Source organism: Lepisosteus oculatus, chromosome 5 (genome assembly GCF_040954835.1).
Source record: "Lepisosteus oculatus isolate fLepOcu1 chromosome 5, fLepOcu1.hap2, whole genome shotgun sequence".
Taxonomy (NCBI): Eukaryota; Metazoa; Chordata; class Actinopteri; order Semionotiformes; family Lepisosteidae; genus Lepisosteus; species Lepisosteus oculatus.
The window spans coordinates 45,991,910-46,019,823 of NC_090700.1; the positions used below are offsets into that span (position 1 = coordinate 45,991,910).

The window sequence follows — 27,914 nt, forward strand, 5'->3', positions numbered from 1 at the left end:
GTGTGCAGTAATGGGTTTTGTAGCTTCAAGCTGAGACTTTAAAAACACAACTGCCCATTCCTAATCAGATACGTACTGTACAACAACAACAACTGGTAAATCTAAATTTTTGTAAAAAGAGAATTTCATACTGGTACATTAGCCTTGCAATGGCCATACAGAACAAGAAATGTTTAACAGTTAAGTGATGAAGTTTTCATAGTCATTTACTGGAAATAAGATGCTGTGCTTGTTTGTGTTCTTCCAAAATATAACACGTCAATGTGTAATTCCCTGTTAGTTTGATACTGTTTTCTTTGTTGCTGTAAAACAGTAAGTCCTTGGTCTGAGTGTGCGAGTATAGGCTCTTGGGGGAAATTTCATACAACAGCACCCGAGTTATTGATTTGAAATGCCCTCCTGTATTGAGCTCTTGATGAAGTATTTAGAATTTATATATACGGGGTTCTCCATGCAGTAATGCAAAATATGAAAAATGTTTTGGGCAATTTTTATGTTCAGGTCATTTACATTAATTACATGCAAAAATATTTTAAGACAAGGGTTTGTTGAAACTATTTTTATGTTTGGTTTTGGAACAGTTTATAAAAATATATTCCATTAACTTTTTTCAGAGTATCAGCTTTCAGAAAAAAATAGAATTATGATGAGGTGAGATAACATATTTAATACAACTGGTGTGAAACCTTTGCATTATAGTGTTTTTCCCAACATTTGGAAATCAATTTAGTGTCATTTTGTATTTCTTTAAGAATATTTAACAGATGAAAGGGACAGGACCTTGGGTAAACATTTAACTGAATTACAGTTACTGAAAAATAATTTATACATTATAGAAACGTTATATTATAGTGTTTTTTCCAACATTTGGAAATAAATACCGTGTCATTTTGTATTCTATCAAGAATATTGAGCAGATGAAAGGTGCAGGACCTTAGGTAAGCATTTAACTGAATTACAGTTATTGACAAATAATTTTCTTGCCTGAAAGCTATGGGGAATGTGTAAATCTGTTTTATTTTGCATGGACACTATAATAATGCAAGAATATATATTTATTGCTTTGGAAAAAAATAATGTAGCAATCCTCTTTTAGTGTCTTTGAAGTTCCAACTTTGTATATGAGAACTGTTTTTTCCATAGGCTTTACGCCACCCAGCGCAGCTTTATGGTTTGTCACAATACATTCTGGAGTGTCATGTCAACTTCTGGAGCTCAGTGCTGTATCTTCATTGATCCCCTGTGTTCTCTCCTCTGTGGCAGGAATAGGCCTAAATGAGCAGCCTCTTTCAATTTCAACATTGTGCTTAAGTCCCATGGACAGAGCTCCTTAGCCAAACTGTTTATCAGGCTTAAACTGCCTTTTCTTTCTTAAAATACTTTAAACCTCATGCATTTTATGGTTTGCAAAGTCAATTTAAGGCAAAGTGATGTATGAAATTTGTTTTTCCCTTTTCTGAATTGTGATGTTGGTTGTTGTTTGACTTCTAGCCAGCAAATAAGCTGAAGTGTTCACCCTCGGGCGCATGTCTTCCTTCCCCTACTTTTGGCAGAAATTTGCTTCTGTTTGTATTAGCATATATTACATCCATTGCTTCAGAACTGTCATCTTTGACAAGAGTAATTGTCCTTCCTCATCACAGGACAGCAGTGCACACAGCCCCTTGGAACTGAATGGGAGTCACAAGAATCATCTTCATAGAAGTGTAAGCAATTTGGCAATGTGGTGTTTTTTAAGGGGAATTCAAAAGGGTGTCAGAGTCTTCCTTTCATTATTCAGGCCCTGTACGCGAGATCTTTCGCACAATTGCGGGAGAAGAATTTCACGCAAGTGGACTCGATAATGATCTCTGTAATGAACAATTACGGCAAGAAGGATCATTTCCATTCTCTTTCATATTTTTCCGAAGCTTTTCTCACAGGAAGCGAAGCTATTGTGTGAGCTCAGATGCGGCTTTGTAAGTGATGGGTTTCCAGACTGTGCCTGTTGATGTGTTGGTGTAGTGAGAAGGCCTTCCTATTGCTGAGATGGGACTACAGCAGCGTCCTTGTCACTGGGGGGAGAGGGAGGGCTGATTGAAGAACTCCATCTCTGCACAGCTCTCCACGTCTGTGAGGAAGAATAAGATCTTTAATGCGTCTGTATTACAGTAGTTGGGGTAATTTAACCACATTCCGCTCTCTTTGCTGCTCTTAATTGTGTGCAGTTCTGGATGGTATCTTTTGTCTTCCCAAGTCATTACACTGACTCTCGTACTATATCTCCCTATTTGAGTTGTTTCGAGTAATTTAGACTAGAGCATGTGACTTTTTTTGGAATGAGGTGGATAAATACATATATTTAGAAAATACTCAATATTTGCAGTGTATCCGATTCAGAATGTACTTCTTTCATGCCCTCCATTCAGAAAGATGTATGTTTTTCCTGACTTGAAACGTGATACCAAGCATCTTTCCACCGTTTTGGACTGAATTAATGTGTACATGCTCACTAGATTCGACGGGGAGCTTACAGAATACTTGAAGAATACAGTAGAAGAGTTTGGAAAAGGCATTTAAAAAATGTTGTTTTTTTTTAATCCAGTGAGCCTGCATGCTGTTGAAGTCCAGTCAAGTCTCAGGGTGAAGGACACAAGGAGACTGTTTTTGAGAGAGGTGCGCACGAGGCAGGCAGTTCTGGGCCTTGATTGCATTTATACTAGCAGAGAGCGAAGGGTTTTCGGCCTTCTGCTAAGCTTACACCAACAAGTTAGTTATTGGCCCTGACACGATGAGATGATTGAGTGCTTCTTCCTGCACAGAGCGCAGGGAATCTCGCAGGCTCTCGGCTCCCGTGAAGCACTGAGCTGGGAGAAGCTCGGGCTGAAGGGAAGGCGGCGGGGAGCAGCACAAGGATCCCAGCGCTGACTCGGATGCAGGCTCTCTCTTGCTGTCTGGTATTCGGAATTTCATTCAGTCTTCCCTGGGCCACAGCGACATTTCCAGAAGTAGATTTTGGCTGGTCATTTGTAAACTCGAGGTGGAACGTCTCAGCTGAATAGCAAATGTGCCTTCTCCCATCCCCCACCGACCCGGAGAATATGAACGCCGAAGAGCGTTAATAGATATCATGTTGTTACAATATTGCCACCTTGAATGAGCTGTGAAGAAGAATGTGCTAGGAAAGAATGCACGTACCTCATCATATGATCACATCTAAAGTGGAAAAATACACAAAGCGCACCACAAACTAATCTCTTGTCTTTGCTACAGAAACTTCAAATATCTCTCCAAATTTTATTGCCAAACCTTTTCTGCGCCCTGCTGCCTGGCTGATTATTGATGCATGTGACCCCCCTGAGATACACCACCCCTGAAACAGACAGGGACTTCAAAGAAAGCAGCGCTGTTCTGCAACAAGGAATCAGACCTCAGTGACTGGCAGCTGTGTGGCTGTAGCCCGAGAGAAAAACCATTCAAACTCAATGTCACAAGACTGGATTTCTTCTTCAGTCAGGCCGATGATTTCACATCAAAGAGATCCAGGCAGAAATATCTGTTTCAAGGACGCTTAAAGCCCACGGACATGATTGCTGGAAGACGTTCTTTCTCTCTTGTTAATTTACAATACTTGCAACTCATGTGTAAGTCAAGGAGAAGTTTGGGGGGTTTAAGTTGGAACGGTTGGCTAGGCAGAGAAATAGTTGGAGCCTGGATGGGTACCGTTCCTCGCAGTCTAGCCACTTAGTTTTTTATTTTTTTTTTGCTGCCATTTTATGCATTCTGGATCCTTTGTGTCAGACCTGTGCTGTATGAGTTTATCTTAACTGACAGAATCTGCTGGAGTGATATATCTGGGATATCCGTGGATCGGTACTATATTCAGTTTTAAAATTTTAAGATCTGCTGGCGAGGCCTTTTCCAGGCGCCAAGTGAGGAAACTCCACAGCTTTTTCTGTGAGATGTCGTGGTTTGAAGGGCTGATCTGACGCAGCATTTCCCTACATTCTCTTGTACTCCTTTCCTGTTCTACCACATGATTCTCAGGTGCCTCTCTTGTCCCTGGGCTAACTGTTATATCAGGGATCACAATTAAAAACCTATTAAACACTCATGATATCTCCAGGCAGATAAAATCTATTAAGTTGTTGCTAGTAGGCTGTAAGAAGTCAGGCCTGGCCTCCAGGGCTCAAGTTCCAATTGGGCCTCGAGACAGGCTGACTGATTGCTTAGGCAGCAGTGGGGGGGTGTGGCTGGGGCTGAGGGTGTGCATTCTGGGTGACGTGGTACCGCCGTTCCCTTGATCCCTTATTCCGGGGTTCTCCACCCCGATGGCTCCAGTAAAAAGCATATTGTATAAACGATTGGCATAAAAGCATGAGCTAGATAAATTAATCTTACGAATAAAATGCTCGCACGACTGCTGTCTCTCAAGGTCAGTTCTGTGACTCCAGCAGTAAAACCTCCTTTTTCTCCTTTTAATCGTCGAAACGACATGGGTGGGAATGATTTAAAGACGTGTCACGTCACGTAGTCCACCACAGCGCCAGTGGAAGCGGCTGGGGGGATGTTATCAGCCTGTCTGCCATATCTGTTTGTTGTGTCATAGCGGATCCGATGATATACCTCGAAATGAATCGCCCGGTGCCAGCGAATGGTTTTGTTTACCAATTTTTCGAAAGCAGCTGTTCTTTTTAGGGCAGAGCTATTCCCTAGATGCACTTTACTCTCGGTCCTGTTTGCTCACTTATGGGTTGCATGTGGAGAGGTGAAATTAGATTTGGACATTCCAAATTGGTGAGCAAAGCAGGGAGGAAAACCGTATTAGACCTGCTAAATTAAAAAGAAAAGGACAGAAATTCCTTGGAGATTCTGAATAGTTGGATGATTCGGTCTCTGCGTTCCTCTTGGAAAAAATTCTAGATACTGTGTGTCATTCCCAAATGTCAGAGCCTTTTCCTTCTCTGGGAAAACTGCAATATGTTTATATACTGTACACATAATTTTTCAATATAGATGTAACTCCTACCCAACAGTGTCAGTGTCTGTGTTTGGTGTCAAGCTCAGTTTGTCAAAAAAATGAATGTTGTCGAATGTGGATATTTATTTTGTTCTAAAAATGCCCAAGATATTCCCACGAGATTCCTGGAACTCTTGAGATACAAGTAAACCTTGTTTGTTAATTAAAGCACTAGGTGGGGTGTAAATAATTTGTGCAAAACCCATTCATGCTCATCGGTTGGATCTGTTAGTGTTTCCTGCCAAAGCACCACTGTCTTACTTCTGCCTCCACTGATTGTAATTATTATTGGAAATGCCTTTGGAAGGACCGGTACAGCCAAATGCTCATCTGCTGTACAGTATGTAGGGATTGGAAGGTTTGTTGAGTTATGAGTGAGTTTCTGGCACCTTAAAAACTAGAAGTAAGTAAAATATGTTTAGAATTTATGTTCTTAAGAGAAAAGACCACATTGCTACACTAATTTTGTACATTTGCATACTCATTTGAAGCATGTAGTGAATTTGCTGCAGTTAGTCCTCATCTCGCTAGGTATTGTGCTAAATGAATTCTCCTTGCACAGAAGAATTGTTCTCATCTGTTTTTCATCTTCTTTTGATGAAACCTAATGGGTTTCCAGGAAATTAAATTATGCAGTCGTTTAGTGACAATGCAAAGTGTGCTGAGCGTTTGTAGCCTAGGGTTTTTGTATACAGAAGCGACAGTGTAGCCAAGCTGCATTTTCCCTGCCTTTTGTGTAACAGCAAAAAAAAATCAATCTCTTTAAGTGCCTTAGTTGCACTTCTTCTCCCCCACCCCCCCCTTTTTAAATTATTCCTTAAGGCTTATCATACAGCGCCAAATCCCACATCAAGTAAATGTCCTCTGTGCTCTGTTACTGAAGCAGGTGTCCGCTCGCCTTTTTTTTCTTTCCCCCACGCATTCCCCTGAGAGCCTTTCCTCTCCTCTTCTGTGCAGACAGCTGTGGCGGAGGCAGTGATTGTCGTCAGGTGGCGATCAGGTGTGCACAGCGCTAGGTAGCGCCGGCGCAGGTCACAGGTGCTGGGAGGCTGCTCTCTGCAGCGCAGCTGATCTCCGGGCTCGGCTCCTCCGCTCCACTTGTCCTCAGCAGGCGAGCTCCCAGGGATTCCCAGGCTGTATTCCACCGGGCCCGGGATGAAAAAGGGAATGCCGGGCTCTCCCCTTGTCGGTGTCTTTTTTTTCCTTCTTCCACCCCAACAGGGACGGAGGGTATTAAGGGCTGCGTTTATCAGGTGTGAGCGTGCGTCTGTGCTCACGAATGTGTGAGCAGCTGTTAAAGCACTAGACTCTTTGTGGTCTGTTCTGTGAGCGTTTGCGATGCCGGCTAATCTGTCGTTCCAGATTGACCTCTGACCAAATGTGGCTTTCGAGGAGCAGTAACCGTGTTCAGTGCTGACACTCTGCTCGGTGCAACTGTAGTAGCAGTTTGGTGTTCAGTGAATCTCAGAATAAAGATTTTTGAAAATTTGCGAGAATGACAGACAGAAATTAGACCATGTTAAACACTGAGCAATGCACTCCAGTCTTTTCTTTCTGCTAACATCCAGTGGAGAAGCAAACTGGCGCAAGTTGTTTTGTGGAGTGAAATCAGTAAAGGTTGTTTCTTCAAAAAGGAAATTTATTATCTAATGTGTTTTAACTTCTGCAACAAAGTTACAGAAGGGACCCTTATGTAGAATTGTTCGCCGAAGTGTGAATAGTCTTTTCACAGTAGATTTGCTGAATGTGTTTATAAGAGTGTCCTGAATATAATAACGTAGGCTTTGTGTGATTTCATTTTTTTTTTTTAGCATCGGATAAAAAAAGCCTGAAAAGAAGTCAAGACTTGGGCACAGAGGTGTGCTAGATCAACAAGACTAGCAACAAAAGAAGCAAGTTGTTGAAGCAAGTGGAGAGAGCGTCGAGGTGGTGGCAGAGTGAAGTGGAGGAGTTGTAGCACGCCGCTCTGCTGAGCTGCAGGGTGTGTTTATCTGTTGCTGGGCTCAGCGGAGCATGAAGAGCCGAAAGGGCACACTTCCCCCCGCTGGCCCTGCCCTCCCCAGGCACTTGTAAAGTGTGCTGCCGGCCTGCCCAGCTGCACGGAATCAGCTGCGCGGGGCAGGGGGAGCGTGGCTCCCAGCCGCCCCCAGACCCGCTGGCTTCTGGAGGGAAGGGGGGAGAGGGGAGGAGGGGAGGTCCAGGCCGTGGTGAAGTCACGCGTCTCGTGTGACATCTGCAGTGGCTCTAGAACGCCAGGCTTGCGCTGGAGTGCTCTAGAACGGGGGGTGCGCAGACATTCTAGAATGCCGGGGAGCGTGCGAACGCTGTGACGACACGGATTTGGATAGTCAGGTGCCAGGGCTGCGAACGGAATAGCTCAAACTTACCCGCCTCTGTCTGGCAGCCCTTGTGTCCTCCTGTAAAATGTTTTTTGTTCTTCCCCAAGCCAAAAGCGCGGCCTGTTTCATTCTCACAGCGCGACAGCAAGGAGGAACAGCTCTGTTTCTAGTTATGCTCTCTTTTTTAGTAGAAGGCCGAGTGACACATCAAAACCCATTTTTGAGTGTATTGCTCGCATTTCAGTTATAATTATGGCAAGCATGGATTTCAAAGTCCTGTAGGCAGTGGCAGTATGAGGGTGACTAAATCATGCTGAGCTGCAATCATTTCAGCTATGCAGTGTTTTGCCTTGCACCAGACTCACAACAACACATCCTTACTGCCTGTATTAACTGCACTCGGTGTAGGAGGCAGTGGCAATAGTGATCAATTAAATCACTGCTTTGGTTGATAATCACTTAAAGCATTCTTAATGTGAAAGAAGCAAATTAATACTACTTCTGCATTCTACCTTAACTGGGCTCAGCGGGAAAGCACTGTTAAGAGGAATACCATGCTTATTACATCACAAAGAATGTAGTGGTTGCGGGTTTGGATTTGGGTGGGTGGTTGGGGCTGTTGAACTCGGTTATGCAGTTGTCTTGAGTCAAGTGGGTAAATGTGTCAGCTGCATTCGAAACCTGTGTAGGTCTCTCTCCCCTCTCTTTCCCCCTCCCCGGTCCCCCCTCAATGTCCAAGACCCTCTCTGGGTGCTGAAAGCACCTCTTCCCCTGGCACAAACAAGCTACTGTTGCCAATACAAACCTTTGTGAGTGTTAAATAAAAGAGCACATTGAACGGCAGTGATTCATTATGAAAGAATTCTTTGTCAGAACAAATGAAGTCTCCTATTTCTATTAACCTGTGTGATAGCTGATGCGACTCCCGTGTCTCCCGATACCCGTTTATAAAGCATCTGTTGGACTGGAAGTTATGTGCAGGGCACAGTCGATATCAGTCAGTGCTCCCCAGATACAAGGCGTTTTCATATTAAGCGGATTGTGTCGTGCTGAGTGTTGGAGCTGTCTTGTGTCTGTCTGGCTCCAGATGCGTTCTGAATGATTTAACTGGAGTTGACGTGCTGTAGGCGTGTTGGACAGTGTGATCCCAAGACTTAATTGCAAAAGAAACCTGAATGGAAGAAATATTTGGCATTTCAAGAAAAGCTGGGGAGTGTCACAGAAACACAAGCCACACCATTGCAGCAGAGCTTAAACGGTCATGGCACCAGAGCCTGTCTGTGGATTTCTTTAGCATCTGAATGCAGATGACAGGGATGCTGAAATTGAAATATTAAGGTTACAGGGCTTTAATCACTTGTCATTTAACTGATTTTAAATTCTGTAATTTTTGTTCTGTTGAAATTAATTGTTCATTGATCCACAGTGTAATTTTATTTAATCTTTTTTGCATCGCTCTATCTATGAGTAATAGACTTAGCACCAGCCAGGCTCCCAGCCCTTCTTGTTATCTCTCTTCCTATTAACTTGCTAATTAACTGTGGAGTCCCCACATTAAGCGGGAGGCCAGCACACATGAAATTCTGCCGTTCCTGTTATTTATATGTTCCACCTGAAGTTGTGTAGATGTTCGAAACATGTAAAACAAGCATACTTTCTGGTTCCACCTCTTCTTCTTTTCCCAAGACGCAATGGGTGTGATTGGTGGAAAGGATTACTTTATTTTGGAGGAAGCTTTCAATCAATCATTCAAGGTTTATTCATCAGTGCACAAACAGTACAACATACAGGGGTGCTGTCGGCAATGAAATGCTTTGTTAAGAGGGATAGAATTTATAGGGATTAGATTAACATTAGGAGACAATAAATTACACAATTGCAATTTACAGATTGTGCAAAAGTAACACAAGGATAGGAGGTATTTAGCGCTCTTCTTATGTGTCCTGAGAGTGCAAGTGACAGCAGGGCGCCGGTGCACCTGTCAGTTCAAGGAGGTTGCCTATTCGCCAGCAGACGTTGGGGTATCTGCAGGCGGCGGCTGTGGTTGGCTGTTGAAGCAGTCTTACTGCCTGGGGGAAGAAGCTGTTACGAAACCTGGTGGTCTTGGTCTGAATACTTCGATACTGTTTTCCAGGTGGTAGTACAGAGAACAGGTTGTGGTTAGGGTGACTTCATGATGGAGGTTCTTTCGTTCCTGGCGATGCAGTCATGGGTGAATAGGGAGTAGAGGAGAGGGCTGAGTACACAGACTCCGGTTTTCTTGGGGATCGGGACAATGGTGGTTTTCTTGAAGCAAGAGGGGACTGTGCATTGAGATTAAATATGTCCGTGATGGTGTCCACTTGTTGATCGGGGCAGGCCCTTCAGGACACGACCAGGGATAGTTTCGGGGCCAGGAGCCTTGTGTGGATTAGTCTTTTTAAAGACTTTGTACATGTCAGCTCTGGAGACAGACACTGGGTGTTCCCCCTGGTTAACTGGGATTTCCTTAGCTGGTTCCATGCTGCGTAAAATGAATTTTGTTCATCGTGGGGGGAAAGTGGTGTGTGTCGTGTTGCTGTGTTTCACTTTGTAATCTGTGATGGTGCGTTCACGAGCTGTATTTCCTTTTCTTTATTTTTATTTTTCTGTCATGAAATAAAGCTGTAAAAGAAAACTTATTGCAACCCCTGTACATGCAGAGTACCTGACCTGTTGCACCGAGTGTTACACAGTTTTTGTCAGTCTCTGAAATCTGGAGTGGCTGGGCATGTGCACACGTATTCTCCAAGCTGCTGTCTCATCAGGTGTTCCTACAGCACCTGGCCAAATGCTGTGAAAGGTGGTTTCAGAAACAGTGCACCTTAACATGGCAACCTTATTCATAGATATACAAGCCTGTCTTGCCTTTAACTGGGCTGGCTTTCAGTTGCAAATGCGAATGTTCAGCCTCCAAGCAGCCAATAAATACTGTGATTTTTTTTGTTTATAATTTGTTACATGGAATCCACAGATGTAACCCAGTGTAATAGAATACAACCTGGAGGGTTTAATCACTGATGATGTGTCCCCAGAGTATATAGTAATACTGCACTTTGTCCTTTTCATTCATATTAGATCTTTTTTTTTTTATACATTGCTATCCAACTGAGCCTTTGGCGGTGTGGCCTAAGTTTAATTGCATGTGATGCCTAGCTGTGTTTTAGTGGCCTATATTTATCCCCTCAGTTTTTCATTTGACTAATTCTTGCTCTTGCGCGTCACGTGCGGTTCTGCGCTTCGTATAAGCAGCTTATTGTCAGGTTACCTCTACCAAGCGGGACCAGCCCCCCCCCACCCCATCATCCTTCCCCCACCCTCCTTTGTTTTTGCTTCATTTACACAACCTTTCCCTGCGTTTGCTCCGCCTGCACGAGCAGTAAAGTGTCTGGCCAGGTGGAACGGAAATCGGCGCTCAATGAATGAGATGCCGACGGATGGCTTGCCATTAAACGTTCCCCCGATTGAGCAGAAGCTGGTCACCAGGGTAGCCTGAAGTCACCCGCGCGCCAGGCCAGCCTCCTGCGAGCAGCTCTTGCAGGTTGGCTCTGACACTTTGCGCTGTGCTAATCAAATTCTTTCACATGCTGCTCTCTGCTGCAGTGGCTCAGTTGAGCAGAGGAAGGAAAAGCAACCTAGTAAAATAAAATTAAATCACTAACCGAGGGGATGTTCATTTCCCCCCCCACCTTTTTTAGTGCCTTTTCCCTAAGCTGTAAAGCCCCTGGCAGAGACTTGCCCACCCCATTCACAACATGCCTTTTTTTTTGCGGTGCTGCTCGATTGTATGCATTCCTCATCTGTTTTGGGGCCGACTGTGATTTATGTGTAATAGAATATGCTTTTGGAGGTACATGACTAAGAGCTAGATCAAAATTCCTGACCTTTCTCATCCTTCCTCGTCCTTCATCTCAGCTGCCTGGTGTCTCATTGTTTAACGGTTGCCTTGCGTTAGATACACGTAGGGTACACAAACTTTGATGTGGCACAATGAATAATGTTGTCATTGATCTCGGACTGAATGGAATATCCTTCCCTAGACATAAAGGAGCTTTTTTTTCCGCCTCTTCATTTTTTTTTGGGGCTCTAGGTTTGTCTCCTCTGATCTGCAGGCTCTGCGTGTGCCTCGCGTTGTGAGGTCGATCACTCCACTATCAATGCCACCCGTGCTATTAATATGCGCATCGTGATCATTTCCAGGGGAAGGTTATTAGATTGCTAGTTGGTATCCTCCAGTGAATGAAATGATGTGTGATTATGAAGTCATCAGGCATGAACCAGTAGGGCTCCAGAGAGCCTCCCCCTCTTGGAGGTCCTTAGGGTGCCATTGATTGGTGACCATGTGTTTGTGCCCGATAGACTGTGAAATGGTGTGTTTCTGCACGGCTGTGATGCACCTGCGCCCCACCGAGGTGATTGATTGGTTTGGTCATGTGGAATGTTCCCATCTGGTCTGCAGTAATGTGTTTTTTTTCCCCCCTTTTTTTTTTCATCTGTGAATAGCAAGTACTGGCTGGAGGATAGTTAAGCTGTAGACTGCGGAGGCCAAATGCGACCCCACTCCTTTAAAAAACGGCTTTGACACAAACAGGCCGAAGTCCCCCCACCCCCCACCCCCCCTCCATTTGAATAATCTGTCTGAGGGGGGAAAAAAAGGGGAAGAAAATAAAAAAAAATCCCCTGGTAATCCGAAACACTGAGGTGTAGAAAAGAACTAAACGAGAAATTAAATCCCTTTTTCTTTCAGTCGTCTTGGAGGGGATTTGTACCGGCTGATTTTAAAAAGAGGGCTTTAATGTTAAATTATGTGCTTCGTAATATATATTACCTTTTATCCAGCTGCACATTTAGAATCTGATATCGGCTTAGCATTTCACTTTTAAATACCTTCCATGCTGAACTTGAGAGCCAGCCACTTTGCTATTAAAGAGAAGCCTTTTATTTTTCGGCGCATGAGTCACCTTTAGAAGACTTGTTTTTTTTTTTTCTTCGTTCATTCCTTGTTTGATTTCTCTTAATCCCAGTCTCTCTTTTTAATTGATCTATTCATTCCACCTAATGACTAATTACATATCAGAGCGCATCAGCAGCAGCATTCATCATCGTAGAATGTAATAATCAATGACATTTCAACAAAGGAAAAAATAAATATGCAAATAAGGACTCATTAACATTTGCATGAGCTGTTTGAATAATCACGTCCCTGACAAGGCTGTAATTAACAGAAATTGATGCTGAGCTCAGGGTTTGATAGTGTGTTTTCTCAGCGTTTTATTGTTGTCACTGCGGGGGCCGAAATGCAGTTCTGCTCTACTTGTACTTTGACATGAGCCTGATACACTGGGCACTGCCAGGTACTGGGGGCTTCTGGGAGCCTTAACTCATCTCTGACCTACCGCCAGGCTGCATTCAGATGAGCTTTTAATTGCTTCGATGGAAGACCTGTCAAAAAAACACCAAAGACTCTGCAGTGGGGCAGACGTTTTTTATTTAAATATGGTTTAATAACGGTTTGATGCAGATGATAGTTATTTTGTACCATGTTAAAAAACTTAAACGATATAACAGATATGCTGGTGCTTAGATTGTTTCTTACGGTTTTGAAATTGTCGATAGGTGTGTCATAAAAAAAACCCAAAAAACTTGCTTGCTTGTGGATCCCCAGTGTGATTAATTGGTCTTTATGTGTTTTTGTGTTTCTGCCTTTTAAGTTCCCAGCTCCCCCACATTCCGCCTCCATTTCCTGCCTTGTTTCCTGTTTTTGTCATGGATATTAACAGAAAATTGCACCAAACACAATAAAGCTGTTTATGTCAGTTTTTTGGATGGCTGAAAGTGCTGATTATAACAAGTTTAAGGAATTTCCTTTGTTGAATGTGCACCCGTGCCATATGGTTCAACATGGAACATTAACTTGACAGGGATAATGGATTGTGGAGCATGGAGATGGTTTTTCCTGTAGCTTTTATGCTCTGTAGCTCGGAATGCAGTCGGTTTGCAGGTTCATGCTTAAAAAGGATACAGGAAATGTCCATTTTGGTTTGCTTTACATAATTTCCACCTCCTTTCCTGGCCAAAATTAGGAAGTGCAGATTTTGCTCTGGAATTGTTAGCACAAAGAATAAACAGAGGAGGTTATGGAATGCCTTTGAAAGGCTGTATAACATGGTTACTAATTGGCTGTTTGTTGCTTGGATTTTGAAATTGGTCCCCCGAGAGTTATAGATCACTACCTCATGGAGCATCAAAACACGAGCAGTTCAGCCCCTTCAAAATACAAAATATCTGTAGGCCAGAGGATCCGACTGAAACCTTTGCACGTCTCACAGCCTGTTTTAGTTTTATTTTAAAAATCACTTTGTGTAGCGATTTCTCTTTTTCTTCTCAGTTCGGTATTTATAGCTTCTTCTCAGGTCTGACTATTTGAAATGTGCAGTCAGTTTTTTAAAAAAGAAAAAAAAACGGAATCGTGAATCATTACTATAATCATTTTCAGTATGATTTATTATAGTAGCTTAGGTTACATTAGAGTATCTCTTCAAAGTGCCTGCAGTTAATTTTACATCTCTATGTGCGAGGAACGTTCTTAAAATAACGAGGGAAGCTGAGTTAAATTTGTCATTAATAGGTAATGTTCTGCACTGTCATTGCTGTGATATTTTTGTGTGCTTTGGAAATTCATTTATAACATTTTTTCTCGTCTTTTTATTTTCCTGTTAGTAAGAGGACTTTTTTTAGAAGGAGCTCTCTTATTTCTGCTGGGCTGAGGATTCGTACTGATGTCAGGGCTATAGAGGCTGTTAAACCCTGTCAGCAGCTGGATGGTGATGGTGTATTCTCGGCTTACAGTGTGAACGGTGTGACGTGCTCATTTTCCACCTCATCATTCACTGCACATAACAGCCTGTCGGCTAAACAAAAAAAAAATGTTCCATCATAATTGGAATCAGTTTTTCTGATCCTAAAGTTAAGTGAAATTGAAGTCTTTGCAAAAAAAAATCCATTGAACTCTTTAGTTTTTCTTCTGCAACAGGTTAGTGAGCTTTGATCCACTGGTTATCTCTTTGGGATTGGCTTGGTCTTCAGGTGCTGTAAAGGATTTACTAGCTCTGTGTCTACACATGGAGCATCATCAGAACCTTTATATGTGGTCCGCTGGGCGGCGGCCCGGTTTAAAGGAGACTTACAAAGCTGTTTTTATATTTGTCAGAGTTAGAAAGAATCAGCCTTGATGGTTTCAAACCACAGGAGTAAAACATACACAGTAACTTGTAAAGCCTCCAGTATGCATCACAGAATAGATTAAGTTTCCAAGTATGCGCAGCACTGTATTCTGCGATTCGGAACGAGGCAACCGAACTTCCAGTGATGTAAAGCAGCCCTGTTACATTGTAAACAAGCAGGCTTGTGAATACATCTATTTTAATCCAGTAGAAATATTGCTCTTGCCCTCCAGACGGTTTTGCGGACAAATCCTGCTTACTTGTTAGCTCTGCACGCAGATCACGTTGGGACATTTCTGCAGTGAAACGTCTGCTGCCCAACCTGTACTTATTCGTTTGCGCCTCACATCTCATTAGTCATCCCAGTGACTAGTGAGCAGGAAGGGCCTCATCATGTCACAGTTCCGGTGCACTCCCAGCCTCGCCCGTGGCCAGACCAGGGGTTTGTGACAACGTGGCGACTTGGAGCGCTTTAACAAGTTTTGCGGATTTGTGCTTGGTTTGAAATTTGTAAAAACATTCCTTTGCTGTCAATTCGTTTATTTTGCGACCGAGATTCCTAAATTGATCTGATCAATAGGGATTGCGGTTCCCCTTGAAGATTTTCATTTCGCTCTCTGCACGTAGCCCTCTGTGGAATGTGTGCGAGCAATAGCAGAGATGATGATCCAAATGATCTGTTTTGGCTCTAACGAGCTGCAGAATCCTTGGACAAGAGGTGACCAAGAGGCTGAAGTGCAGGCTTACTCATTGTTTTGTGATGGAATTAACAACTAGTCATCAGCTGGTACCTGCAGCTGGTAACACCTGAAAAATCTCAGAAAGTTAGTTTGATTTCTGTACTTGGAGACCTGATGGTTTCCACCTTGCTTCACTAGGGTAGAACATGGGTGGAAAGAATTTCTTAGTTTTGTGTGCTATTTTGTATGGAATTCGTAGATGTTAATAAAATAACTTACCTTGATTTTTTTTTTTAAACTCACACATTTAATGTTCACTAATCCATGGTTGCATTAGCCCAAAGTTAAAAGGTTTTAGCTGATGGGTTAATTACAAAGTAACTTTGAGATGTGACAGCTTAATACTATACTCTATTCTCACTCTGCTGCCCTTTTGAAGAAGGCATCAGTGCGCAATTCAAGGAGAAAGAGTGCTGAAAATTTAATTAATTTCTGTTTAATGTAGGTGGAACCAAGGTTTCTTTGGCCATTCAAGGATCAAGTTAGTTATTATGCTGAGAAGTCAGCAAAAAACAAGAGCTTTTATTCAGATAACCCCAGCCTTTAAAAACATCTCCATTTTCTATAATTGTACATTGTGCAAAGGGCTGGATTTGGTTTTGTGCTGCAGTCTTCTAACACCTTTACAGATATGTTTAGTGTTATAATCGTTACTGTTTTATTTTTGTTCCAAGAAAATGTTTTGTCGAGAAAAACAGAAACGTCTGCCCAAATACTGAAAAGGTGGTTGACTGTGGAATTGTGGTTTTGTTTTATTTTAAATCCTAGCAGACAAGAGCAGCATCTTCCAAACATTGTAGTATTTACATGCATTTCCGCTGAGACTTGCCAGCTTTCTCTGGGGAAAAAAAATCAAGCATCTGTACTGTTGTGTTTTGTGAATAGAATATTAATTCTTAGACCTGAGACTCGGCTTGGGCACTGACTACTTTTGTTTGCTGCAGAACGGAGGAAGTAGCTAATTTCACTCATGCGTTACGTAATCAAAATATGCTGGAGTTCTGAAGCATACCACCCTGTGCACTGAGCACAGGACTAAATACAGACGACCGTACTGCGAGATGGTGGCTGTGCAGATGTTTGACTGGCATCCTGCACCTATTTCTCCCTCTCTTTTTTAATATGGTTATTTTGCGATATGAATCACTGTTGTCACCGTTTGCCCCATGATGTCTGATGCTCTCTATTATCAAGAGCAGGAGCCTACTGGTGGCTTGTGGAGAGGTTGGGGGGGTGGTTATTGATTGCAGAGCGGTTCGCTGCTCTGAATGCCTGTCACTCCTGAACACGGCGCGGGGCGAAGATGGAGAATGCGGCGAGATAACACGGCGGGGTCGGAGGGGCCGCGGCCGTCCGTCACCGACCTCCGCGCGGGATCCCGGGGGTTTATCTCCAGCCCGGGCCGCGGCCGCTTGGCACGCGGGGCAGGAGGAGGGCGCAGGGGCCGCACAGCTGCGCTGGCTGGCACGGGCCCCCTTTGCCATCCTCCGCGCCGCCCGCAGCACGCCTGGCACACTCCCGCGCCAGTAACGCTTCAGCACACTGCAGCAGGAATGGCAGGACCGTCTTACATTGTCGATTAACTTCCCTAGTGGTTTTTTTCATTGATGCGGATCTTCCACAGTGAGGAATCCACCCCCCCCCCACACACACACACACTTCCACATATCTTAGCTTTTTTCCTTCCTTTCTTTTTGACTTTACCGTAATTTCATATTTTTCAATTGCCATGGGCGTTTTTTGGTGGAGATCCTGGAAACATCTTTACACATAAAATGTCCCTAATGCTGTCGCTCCACATAACTGAAAGCATTTTCCACAGGGATCAGGAAAGTAAGTTTCCCATAAGGGACAAACACCTATAGGATTAATCCAAAATGGGAGAGAACAGAAAGAATGCTGTTTAGGTTCTCTAAATACTGTTTTTATTCAACTGACCTTCCTGTCCTTTTGTTTAACTATATCTGAAGTGAAACAGCAATTATATTTGATTGCTTTACTATTCTAAGACACTGCTGACTAAAATGTGCTCAATGTCATTGATGATATTTCTCAAAGGCTGAAAAGCTTGTGCTATTGATGGTACATTTTTAGAAATCACAATGTTGATGGTAAAGTAGAATTCCTCACATAGTACAGTGAATGTACTGAATTTAGAAGAATTCACAAGAATGTACTGAAATTAGTTGCCTTCATTATAAAATATTAATAAACTAAACACCGTCTATTTCCCCCTTCTGTCTAGTTGACCATGAACATTATCCATTTAATGTAAACATAAATTTGTTTTTTAAACAACTGTTCAAAGAAAACAGGAGTTTGCTTGGGCTATGGAGTACAGTATAAGTTTCCTCCAGATCAACTTTCTTAACTCTTGAGTGAGATTTGTCAGAATAAGGTTGTTGTTTATTCTAATTAAAAGACATTGAGCCTCTCCAGCTCCCTCTTTTTTTAAGTAGAGATCTATGATGTAAACACTGTGATGACAGAGAGCACGGCGACTTGTGACTTGCGAATCGGAACATCTTTGTTTACTGGAGCTGTATTCTTAGCACTGTCTGCTCATGCATGTAACTGCTCTAAAACAGTTAAACGCCTGTTTACAGTTTAAATCCTGGGGGATGTTTTCCCCTCAGTTTCAGTTGCATTGCAGATTATAGTAAGTCCCTCAACACATTATAATGCTTCGTTTAGCTCGGTAACGCTCAGGAGGCTAAGGGCTTTTCGGAGGCTACCTTGAGCGTGTGGCTCCAAGTCAGTGTACAGTCCCGGCAGTTCACACACAACAGCTTGTACCACAGGTTATTTACAAAGAGGAAGTGTGAACGTCTCATACGCAATTAATGCTCTGCCTGCCTAGTGGCTTTTTCTCATTGACCTCTAATTCATAATGAATGGAATTTATGTGTTCAGTGGTGATAAATGAAGCACTGCGGTGTGGGGAAGAGGTTTTATTTTTGCTCCTCTCACCCTGCCTTTTTTTTTTTCTTACACGACTATCAGCCTTATCAAACAGATGCATTATCTCATTGTGGTGGCAGGAACTGTGTAGTTGTTAAACCCTCAACCAAATGTGCATTCGTTTCGTAGGAAAGGTAACCCAGATATGTTAGATCATGTTTAGAGTTCTGTTAACCCAGAAAGGAAACAAAATTGTCAGTTAAACCACCTTTCCTGATTTCTTCGCTCATTCTGGGTAGTTTTAGTTGTCCTTTGAAGGTTTATTTTTTGTAGCCGATTGCATGATACATGCAACTGTACCAGCATGTTCAGCTTCCTTGTACTAATAGCAGGCTCAGAGCTGAAATGTGCCTCTCGGTGCACATGCTACAGTATATACAGTATATATATATATGCGTAGGTCCAGACCATTCATGCCATTCCCTTTCTATTGCATGACAAATGATAAGATCAGATAGTTAAAAAAATATATATCCCTGCTGCAGTTATACTTGCTAAAATATTTACCTTTCCCAAGAGTAAACAATTTAGTTTCAGTGCTACATTTGCTCCTGTAATTTTTGAAAATCTGCCAAGAATAATGTATGATTTAGTCAGAGCTGTTTATCATTTCATGTACAATTCATATTTTCAAGAGGGGAAAAATGCTGAGTTTAGATAACGCGAGCAGCATGATTCATCTTGGTTCAGATGATTTTGCGTACTCTGTGTTTTGTTTGTTTTTCGCCTGATGGCTGTTTCATGGCACATTGCTTCAGCAGAATCCACTCGCATGCATGACATTGATGTAAGCATTTTGCAAGGAGCCCTTTAGGAGAATCTTTTATTGTAATCAATATTTCGGTGATGAGCATCCTTGAAGGATCTCCATAATGATGTGAAGCAATGGAGCTGTTCTGCAGTGCATTATTATACTTTTTTAATGAGGCTATATCGCTGTTTGGTGTGATCATAAAATTGTGACCAAATAAAGGACTAGGGTTAGATTGTCTCTTGAAGTCATGTGGCCGTCCTCTGCTCATCGTGCCAAGAGCGAGTTCAGCTGCCCATACTGTATTACAGCCCAGAGTCCATCTTCAACTGTGGAGTAGTGTTAAGTACTAAGAAGAAATCACACTTACAGATCACACTGCTTATTGGATTATATATTAGTTACAACCAGAATTATATTAATTGGTTAAAATACCTTTGAAGCTTTCTCTATATACCTGCTACATTATCATAAATATCACATTAATGCGTAAATGTGGTATTTAATTATATAGAGAGAATGATCTTTTCCAAAGCTGTTACTGATTTTACTTTAGTATATTTGAATTCTTGAATGTCATCTAAGCATTTTGTTTTATGTGCTGTGACTTTCAGGTAAATCTTCTGAAAGAGGTCCATTTTCAGTGTATGGCCGAGAACCAGGTGTGTCAGGATGCCAGGTGAGTAGCACCTTATTACCATTTCTGATTCTAAGACTATTTGGGAAGCTCAAGCTGCCAGCAGACAAGGAATGTAAATCCTGTTGCTTGTCATTTTGGAGCTTCTTTTGCACGATGCGTTCCTCATGTTTCGTTCGCTTTTGGAGCGGTTGTTTCGGGGCAGGTCCTGGACACCCTTTGAAGTAGACGACAGTGTGCTCTCTCTCCTCTTGTCACAGCCACAGTGTTCACTCGGCAAGGCACACTGTGGGGGTATATAGGGGGTGGGGGGTATAACTGCACTGCATGCTTCTTGGGCTGCGTGGCACCCCCTGGGGTGTCCTGTTGCATGAGCCAGCTCCCGTTCCCCGAACCTTGGGGCGCCCATGTACCTTACGTGGACTGAAATGACCCAGCACTGGGGCAGGAGCCGCTCTCCAAACCAGCATTTCGATTTGCAGAGCCGGTCCAGAGGTCTTGAGAATGAAGCATGATTGATTGTGTTCTCCTGTGCTACTGCGGTGCAATGCAGAAGTATAACACTTTGGGATGAAAAGTGTTATTATTATTATTATTATTATTATTATTATTATTATTATTATTATTATTTGGCTCATGGCAGGATACACGCTGGATGGGAGGCCAGTCCATCGCAGGGAACACACAGACATGGCCACACTCACTGCAGGGCCAATTTTCAGTCTTTGTATTGTGGGAGGAAAACTGATCACCTGGGGGAAACGCACGTTAACACAGGGAGAACATACAAACTCCACACAGACAGCACCCCAGGTCTGGAATTGAACCCCCGAGCCCAAGTCAGCCAAGGCAGCAATGCTCACCACTGTGGCACCGTGTCGCTCCTTCATATTATTACTTCAAAGTATGTGACACGATTGCTTTTGTATTTGCTACCACCTGCACCACTCCAGTTAAAAAATAGAGGTTTGAGTGGTGAACTGCAAAGGAACAGGTAGCTGAACAGAAAACAGAAAAAACAGTGCTTCCACTGTGGTGTGTCTAGTTACGTGAGGAAGGCCCCAGAGCCAAAATATTTTCTTCCCAATTTCAGCATGAAACTTACCTTTAACTTCCGTTGTTGAGGGGGGGAAAAAAGGAACCATGGTTTCTTTGTGCTGTGCTTTTTTTTTCCCATGCGCATTTTAAGATTCTTAATTGATCATTTTTCCAATGGAAGGAATGACAACCTTAAATGCTTGAACTTGAGGACTGCTACAACAGCACTCTTGTTAGTGTGGTCATTGTAAACCAATTAGCTGTTGCCACTCAGATCTTTCTCGAGTTTGTTTTGCATGGGAAAGTTGCAGTGAGTTTGTAAACTGTAAGTAATGTTAATAAGAAGGGCTGAGTGGTGAGAGGTAGGGACACTAGAATCCAGGCTGCCCATTGGAGAATTGTAATATGAGAAACCGTCTCTGCAAAAGAGTTGTAATAGAAGTCCCTCCGGCCTCACGGTGATGAAGAAACAGTTCCATGCTGCACGCAGTAATATTAGTTACAGCTCTCATCTCCGCATAGACACCATTATATGAGGGTCACCATGAACAGCTCCCCCCTGCCTCCCTTCTCCTCCTCCTCCTCTTCTGAGCTCGACAGATGTTACAAACAAAGGAACAATTGTCTGCACCGCTCATTAATTCCGAAATCTTCCCCCGTGATGTCAAAAGGATCGCTCCCGTCCCAAACTGAGGGCGGCCACCTGATCGGTCACAGAAAAGGGCTCCCTTCGCGTTCGGACCGTGTCGCGAAGAGGGAGTTGCCTCCAGCTGGACCCGGGATAGGTGCTCTGTCCCAGCATGCTAGCCCCCGCCCGCCCCTTCAGTCTCCCCCCGGTCAGTGAAGAGTTCGCCACGTGGGTGAACAGTGTGGATCTTCTTAAAAGTGGAATGTAACATTTACAGCACTTTCTAGTCAGCTCTGTTTTGTTTTAAGCCTAAGATATCTCAGATATTTTTTCCAGTCCCCGGCCTAACAAGGCTCTGAGTACCTGGATATGGGGAACAGTTTATGAAGCGTGCTGGGAGCAGTTAGGAATGATCAGTGGGCTTTTCACTTGATGCTGTTGTAAGATGTAGTTCCCCCTTGCGGATCCCACATGTTCTTAAACACGGTATAAAAATAGACACTGCAGGAGAACCCTCATCTGGTGTCTCAGCCCTGCACTACTTTTAGTGGAATTTAGTCAGGCAGAAGATTAGTGTAGTAGCTTTTCCGTTCTGCATTTGAAGGGCTGTCTGACGTGAGATGATAGCTTTTTCATGAAATGCTTAATTGTTGCACATGTGATCTGACGTGCAGAGCAGTGGAGGGGACAGTCAGTGGTGCCTGTAGCATTGTCACCTGTCGCTGACATCAGGTGCTGCGGTGAAATCGATGCTTGAGCGTGGAAATGTAGTGCTGTGCTCCGATTTCCAAATGATTAATAATGAATTCCTTTGTTATTAATTATCCCGGAGGATCCCGCGGTGCTTTTTGTATGGGAGGAGACCCATTTCATCCACCGCCAAAGTGCAGCCCCCAAGTGCACCAGTAGTCCCAACACACAGCAGAGCAGGTGGTGGAATGAGAAATTGCTTCACCTACTGAATTAAGGTGCAGCCTGAGGGAGGCTGTAGAAGGGTGGAGTTTAGCCAGAGCAGCAGCTTGAACTCTTCTGCTCAAGAGCTGTGGTAGGGGATCTCTAATGCCCACAAGAAGTCAGTACTTCAGTTTAAAGTCTCATCTAAAGGGCAGTGTGCTCTATCTCCTAGAGCATACTACCCTTGGTTACAAGATTGTGAATAGCGCCACCTACTGATCTACCAAACCAGCAGCAACCTGCGTTTTCTTAACAGTTTACCCTTCGAATATTGACCAGGGGAAGTCCTGCTTAGCGTCTGAGATGTCATGAGATCGGTTTAGGAGGAATGCTGTGTCTGGTGGAACGTTCCTGTGAATCAGTTAAACTCTTCTTTTAATTTCTGCCTTTTTTCTTCATGCTAGCAACATGCTGAGAAATGGTGTTGAATTTTTGAAAAGGATTCCATACGTTTTGGACATTTAAGTTCATCGAAATTGAAGAAACCTGTTTTGAATTCAATTTTATTAGCGTTCAGATTTTTTTTGGCTAAGTGGATTTTTCATCAAGCTGAAATACACAGCGGCTTCAGAACTTTACTTCACTTTCAAAGAGCAATGCTTCACGTGAAAAAAGGTGATGCTGGAAAAGGCTTTTTGTTGAAGTGGAAATGATGTAGTTCTGCTACTGCTGAAAGAGTCAACAGAGAGACAGTTGGTCTAGTCACACCAGCAAAACAGGAAAACCAAAAAGAAAGATGCTTCGTTCCAGGGAGAATGCCAGAGGAAAGCTGGCTTGAATACTGGGTTATTAATATTATATAAGGCTCCAAGTCATTATCACAGCTCTTGTAATTGCAGTTCAAGTGTTTAAGAAAAGTCACACGGTTGTGGAATTAACAGTTAGCAAAGCTTCTCAGGTGCAGCGATTATAGGAGGCTTTTTAACGAGCTGCAGAATGTGCACTGCTGTCCTCAGAGCCCTGATCTGCGCTGCTGCTTTGCACATTACGGCTCGATTACCTTGGATATTGTTCATAAAGATGTCCACATCAGTATCTTCTCGCTGAGGATCAATAAGAAAATTTAATGCAAAAATAATCTATCAGCATTGTCACTAGTGTTATTGCACTGGTCTCTCAGTAATGGCCCATCCGTTATGTGATTGTCTTGAAGCTAATGTGAGGTGACTCATTTAGCAGCATGTTATTACATCATCTGAACATGATGTAAGATGCATCATGTCTTATTAAGTTAGATTTTCTAAGTGTTCCTGCAAGCTGCTGCCCGTGTGTCTCTTGTACAGAAGTGTGCCGGGAATCTCACTTCTTTGACAGTGCCGGTGTCTGCAGCACTCTTTCAGGTAATACTTTTTCATAAGGTGACTTTGATTTGGCAAAATCTTCTGTCATGTTCTCTGTTGTTTAGCTCCCCCTTCACTGAGTGTTCAGCCACATCGCGTGTGTAAAACCCTAGCTTTAAAAGAGAGGAAAGTGCTTTTCAAACTGTATTTGGTGTGATTTTCATTTTTCATGCTCTTTCGTGCACAAAGCTGAAAATTACAGTCGTGGTGGGGCTATCAGGTCTTCACCGCACCAGCTGAGAGCTGAGTACTTAGTAGGTGGGAATCCCCGTCAAGCTGTTTCTTAAACACTGACTGTGCTAAGAAAATGTCTGTTGCACTCGTACTGTAGGTGGGCCAGTGACTAATTGTATATTCTAAGTATAAGATGGTCGAGTCTCCTCTAGATCAAGGTCAGGCCCCCTTGGCACTAGAGCCATTCCACTGCGAGTCCTCGCTCCTGATAATGCTTCCTGAAGGCCCATCTTCCAGCTGATCTGCCGTGGAGTGGGGCTGCTGCTGGCCGCCCAGGTGGGAGATGCGCTGCAGTGGTGGATGCAGGGCTTGTAAAGTTACTCCAGGTTCCCCTGGGATGGAGAGCACAGCAGCAATGCAAGGAAATAACTGCTATTATTAGGAAGATGGAGGTGAATTAATTATGGTTAATAATTATATTAATAATTAATAATATGGCATTGACAGTGCGTTTATCGGAATTTGTAGTTGTGAGGCAAAAAGTCCTGTAATGGCACAGAATAGAACAGCCTGCTCGTGTTGTAGGTGCTACATAATCTAACGGCGTGATGAGCAGTCATGAAAGCAACTAGGAGCCTGAATTTTCTTTCTTTTGTTGCTTGGTGATTGCAGCATCAGGCTTGTGGCCCCACTGAAGCATTGACCTTTGCTTCCTTGTAGCTCCTAGGGTGCAGAATGTTTCAACTCACCTGCACGCAACAGCACTTAGCACTTAGCCATAGCACTTTCTGGGGAATAGAGTGAGGATGGCTTTAACGCCTTGAACTCTTGTTCTGTATGGGATTGGGCCTGTAAAGTGGGATCACTAAGACAGCTCCCCTTAGGCCTTGTGAGGCACATGCTTGGTTTCATGACTTGAGAAGGAAAATAAGAAAAAAATGACTTTTGCATTGGTTTCCAATACGTCCTCTTAGGAGGACACACAGAACAATAACTCTTCTTCACCACGATGTTGAAGCCCACCACTGTTAATGTGGGCAGGGTAGATGCCTCTGGTATGTGCTGGTTTGCCTCACACCCTGCACCCATAGAGATCTAGGCAGATGTCAATCAGCGTCTCGCATGTCACTGTTTTAAACATTTCAAACATTTTTTTGTCTGCAAAATTGGTGTCAATTAAGATAGCGCAACAGGTCTGAAGAATGTGTTCTTTGCTCTCAGTGGGTATAGTCGCTTCTGCAGTTATTTAACACAGCTGAGAGGCGGGAGTGCTGGTTATAGCAGGGGATGGTGTTGCAGTGTATGGGAACGAGAGAGATTCCGCAGGTAGCTGTCTCTCTGTGGCAGCGAGACAGACCAGGCTGATTAGTCTGCTAGGATGCCATTGACGGATGACTGTCATTATCTCCTCAAACCTGCGTGACATTTCTGCATTGAGGGTGATGATTAAAATCTGAAGAGCAGTTGTATAGAAATCTTGTGATTTGAGAGATTTTTGACATAATAAACCCTTGTGTTCAATATTTTGTTCGAGCAGGATCGACTCCACCGTTCTGCTAATAAAAGCCAGTGTCGGCATTGATATCGGGATTCAGCCAGAGTGTTTTTCTTCGGAGCTCAGTAGATGGGGGAGGGTGGGGTGTCGGGATGTGGCCTCAGATAGCTGTACAAAAAACCGACACAACCCTCTTCGAAAAACCTAGAAACACCAGGGTCATATTCTGGGGTGCTCGCTTCAGTCTCTTCGAGTCTTACAGCTCTCTTCAGCTAAAATCTTTTCTGAGTAAGTTTCCCTGTAATCAACACCCTGAAGCCCTGTGCTCACCGTATATCAGACACCTTCCTACGAAAGGGTTTTTGTGTGATCATCGGAATCCACAGCATTTTCCCTGCAGGAAAATAGTTCTTCAGAAGAACTCAAATTGATCCTTGTCATATGGGTCCTTGTTACAGTTAAAGCAATGAGCGAACAAAGCCAGCCAGACGTCGGCACCTTTGCTTAAGTGATCCGCTCTCTGCTGGGGAAGTTGCCTGCCTGTCACTGTCCTTTTTCTTCCCTTTTTGCACTTGCCGATGGGCGAATGTTGAAGGAAAGAGAGCCGATTCCCACATGCTGACAGGCTCGGTTTTAGTGTATCAAACTAGGATGCAAATATTGTACTTCTGTGTTCAAAGTAAACAGTCAGGCCACTTCAGCAGGAAGTCTTTTTGAGTTTGCCTGGCCTGTGTGTGACATCATCATTATCATTGGCTGTGCTGAGAAGCATTCAAAATGCAACTGGTTCCAGTACTCGTTTGTTGCTTTTTAATGCATGTCGGTCTTATCTGTGTCTTACTAGGAGCACCTTTCTGAGTTTCTGGTGTCATATTGCAGTCACTATGAGTTATGGGAACGTGAATATTAATTGACTCACACCGTTTAACATAGCTGAAAAGCAGAACTGTCCAGATGGATTTCTGATTCCTTTTTGTCTTCATGCACATGAGGTGGGATTAGAAGTGTTTTTAGATGGTTCTGCATTCTACTTGCTCAGAAATATCAAAAGTCTGACAGGTATTACCCATAAGTCCTACATCCTGGTCAAACTTAGCTATGCTCCACTGATGAGCCGTAATAAGGACAGAACAGCTGTCCCTTACTGCTGCTAACCTCGACTTTGTCTGAAAAATGGAATTAGAAAGCCGTTTAGACTGTTGTGATTTTCGGCATTGTAAAACTGAGAGTTAATATTCACATTTCCAGATATGCGCAGTTTTCACCCATCTATTCAAATTCATACGTTAGGATTGCAGTGAACTTTTGTTTCACTTAAGACTTATTTTCCGGTAGCTGCTTTGCAGAGTAATAACTCGACTCCTCTCCTCTGGTCTCTGAGCCATGTATAGGGTGTGTTTGCGCTGTTATGTCCTATACTGTCACCACCTACACTTCTATCACAAGAGCTCCTAGAAACAAATTGCTTTGGCAAGGTGGAGTACTTAACCTATAACCACTATGTCTCCACAGTCCTTGTCGCAATGAGTCAGTGGGTTTTCTTTGTAAATGTCGAGTTTGTGTCTAATGCAGACGTTTGATTTTTGTATTTAGTTACAACTAGAACAATTTGTTTTAATCAGCCAATGTTTATGGAAACCTATATATACATTATGCCTGTTTTGAACTGCATTGAAAAAGTTGTTTGGTAAAAAATTACCAGTGACCTAATTCTAAGGGCTTTGTCAGATGTTTTGACAGCATTCTTTGGTCCTGTTAAATTTCACCTGTTGTACGTTGTAAATGGTAAACAGCTGCAGCTGAAAGACTGAAACAATTAGCTGATTATGTTCTCCCTTTAAAACTGTATTAACTTTGACTTGTAATTTTGTTTTCGATCCCGGCCTTCTGGAACAGCCCTCCTATTGTCCCTTTTAAGTGCTTACAGAAAGCATGTAAAACAGGTGCAGCTTATGAGTACAAGTCAGTGATGGATTGCAAGCACTAGGACTGCTTTTTTATGTGAAGTTCAACCCAGTCTGCTCCGTGGAACTGATTGTCACGTGCACGTCAGGTAAGGGCACCTAGTGATCGTGACCTTACGCAGTTTTGCATGCAGGAGGAGGTCTGTAAGTATGTTAATCCTGAGCTATCAGCCAGTGTTTAAGGAAGCTACCCCTCACTTGGTTATTCTCTGGTAATTGGATATTTGTTAGAAGATGAGGGTCTGGCAGACTAGTGGCTCAGACATTCTATATTAGGGAGTTTTGTCAAGTTAAGCTGCAGTCATGTCTCTGAGCTTGGAGCTCCCAAAGATCAGACAGATGGTTTGGTGTGAACCATGTCCGGCTTCCGCCAGCCACCCACTAACCTTCCTCCTCGCCCCGCATTCAGAGGGGAGGTTTTGATTTTTCTCTTTGTGTCTCCAGGTGCCTGGAGGCCGTGATCAGTGCTAATCAATAGTGTTTCACCGCAGACTTAACAAGGTGGTGAAATCAATAGGTCGGGTTGCTTGTATTGATTTGTAACCGCAGTTCGCTGTGCTTTTGAACCACTGTGTGTATCTAAGCGTTTAAAGTTTCATACCCAGCATTGCTTACTTTTTTGGGATTCCTCCTTTAAATTATTATAATTATAT

At 43.2% G+C, this 27,914-nt stretch overlaps 1 protein-coding gene across 5 annotated transcripts in view; it reads left to right on the top strand.

Annotated features, from left to right (window-relative positions):
* Positions 1-27,914, top strand: part of tcf12 (transcription factor 12) — a 119,342-nt gene that overhangs the window by 42,718 nt on the left and 48,710 nt on the right. For all 5 annotated transcript variants that reach the window (XM_069190530.1, XM_015343202.2, XM_015343205.2 and 2 more), the window contains one exon: positions 19,646-19,710. In XM_069190530.1, coding sequence (XP_069046631.1) covers positions 19,646-19,710 — 65 coding nt within the window. The remainder of the gene's footprint in view (positions 1-19,645; positions 19,711-27,914) is intronic.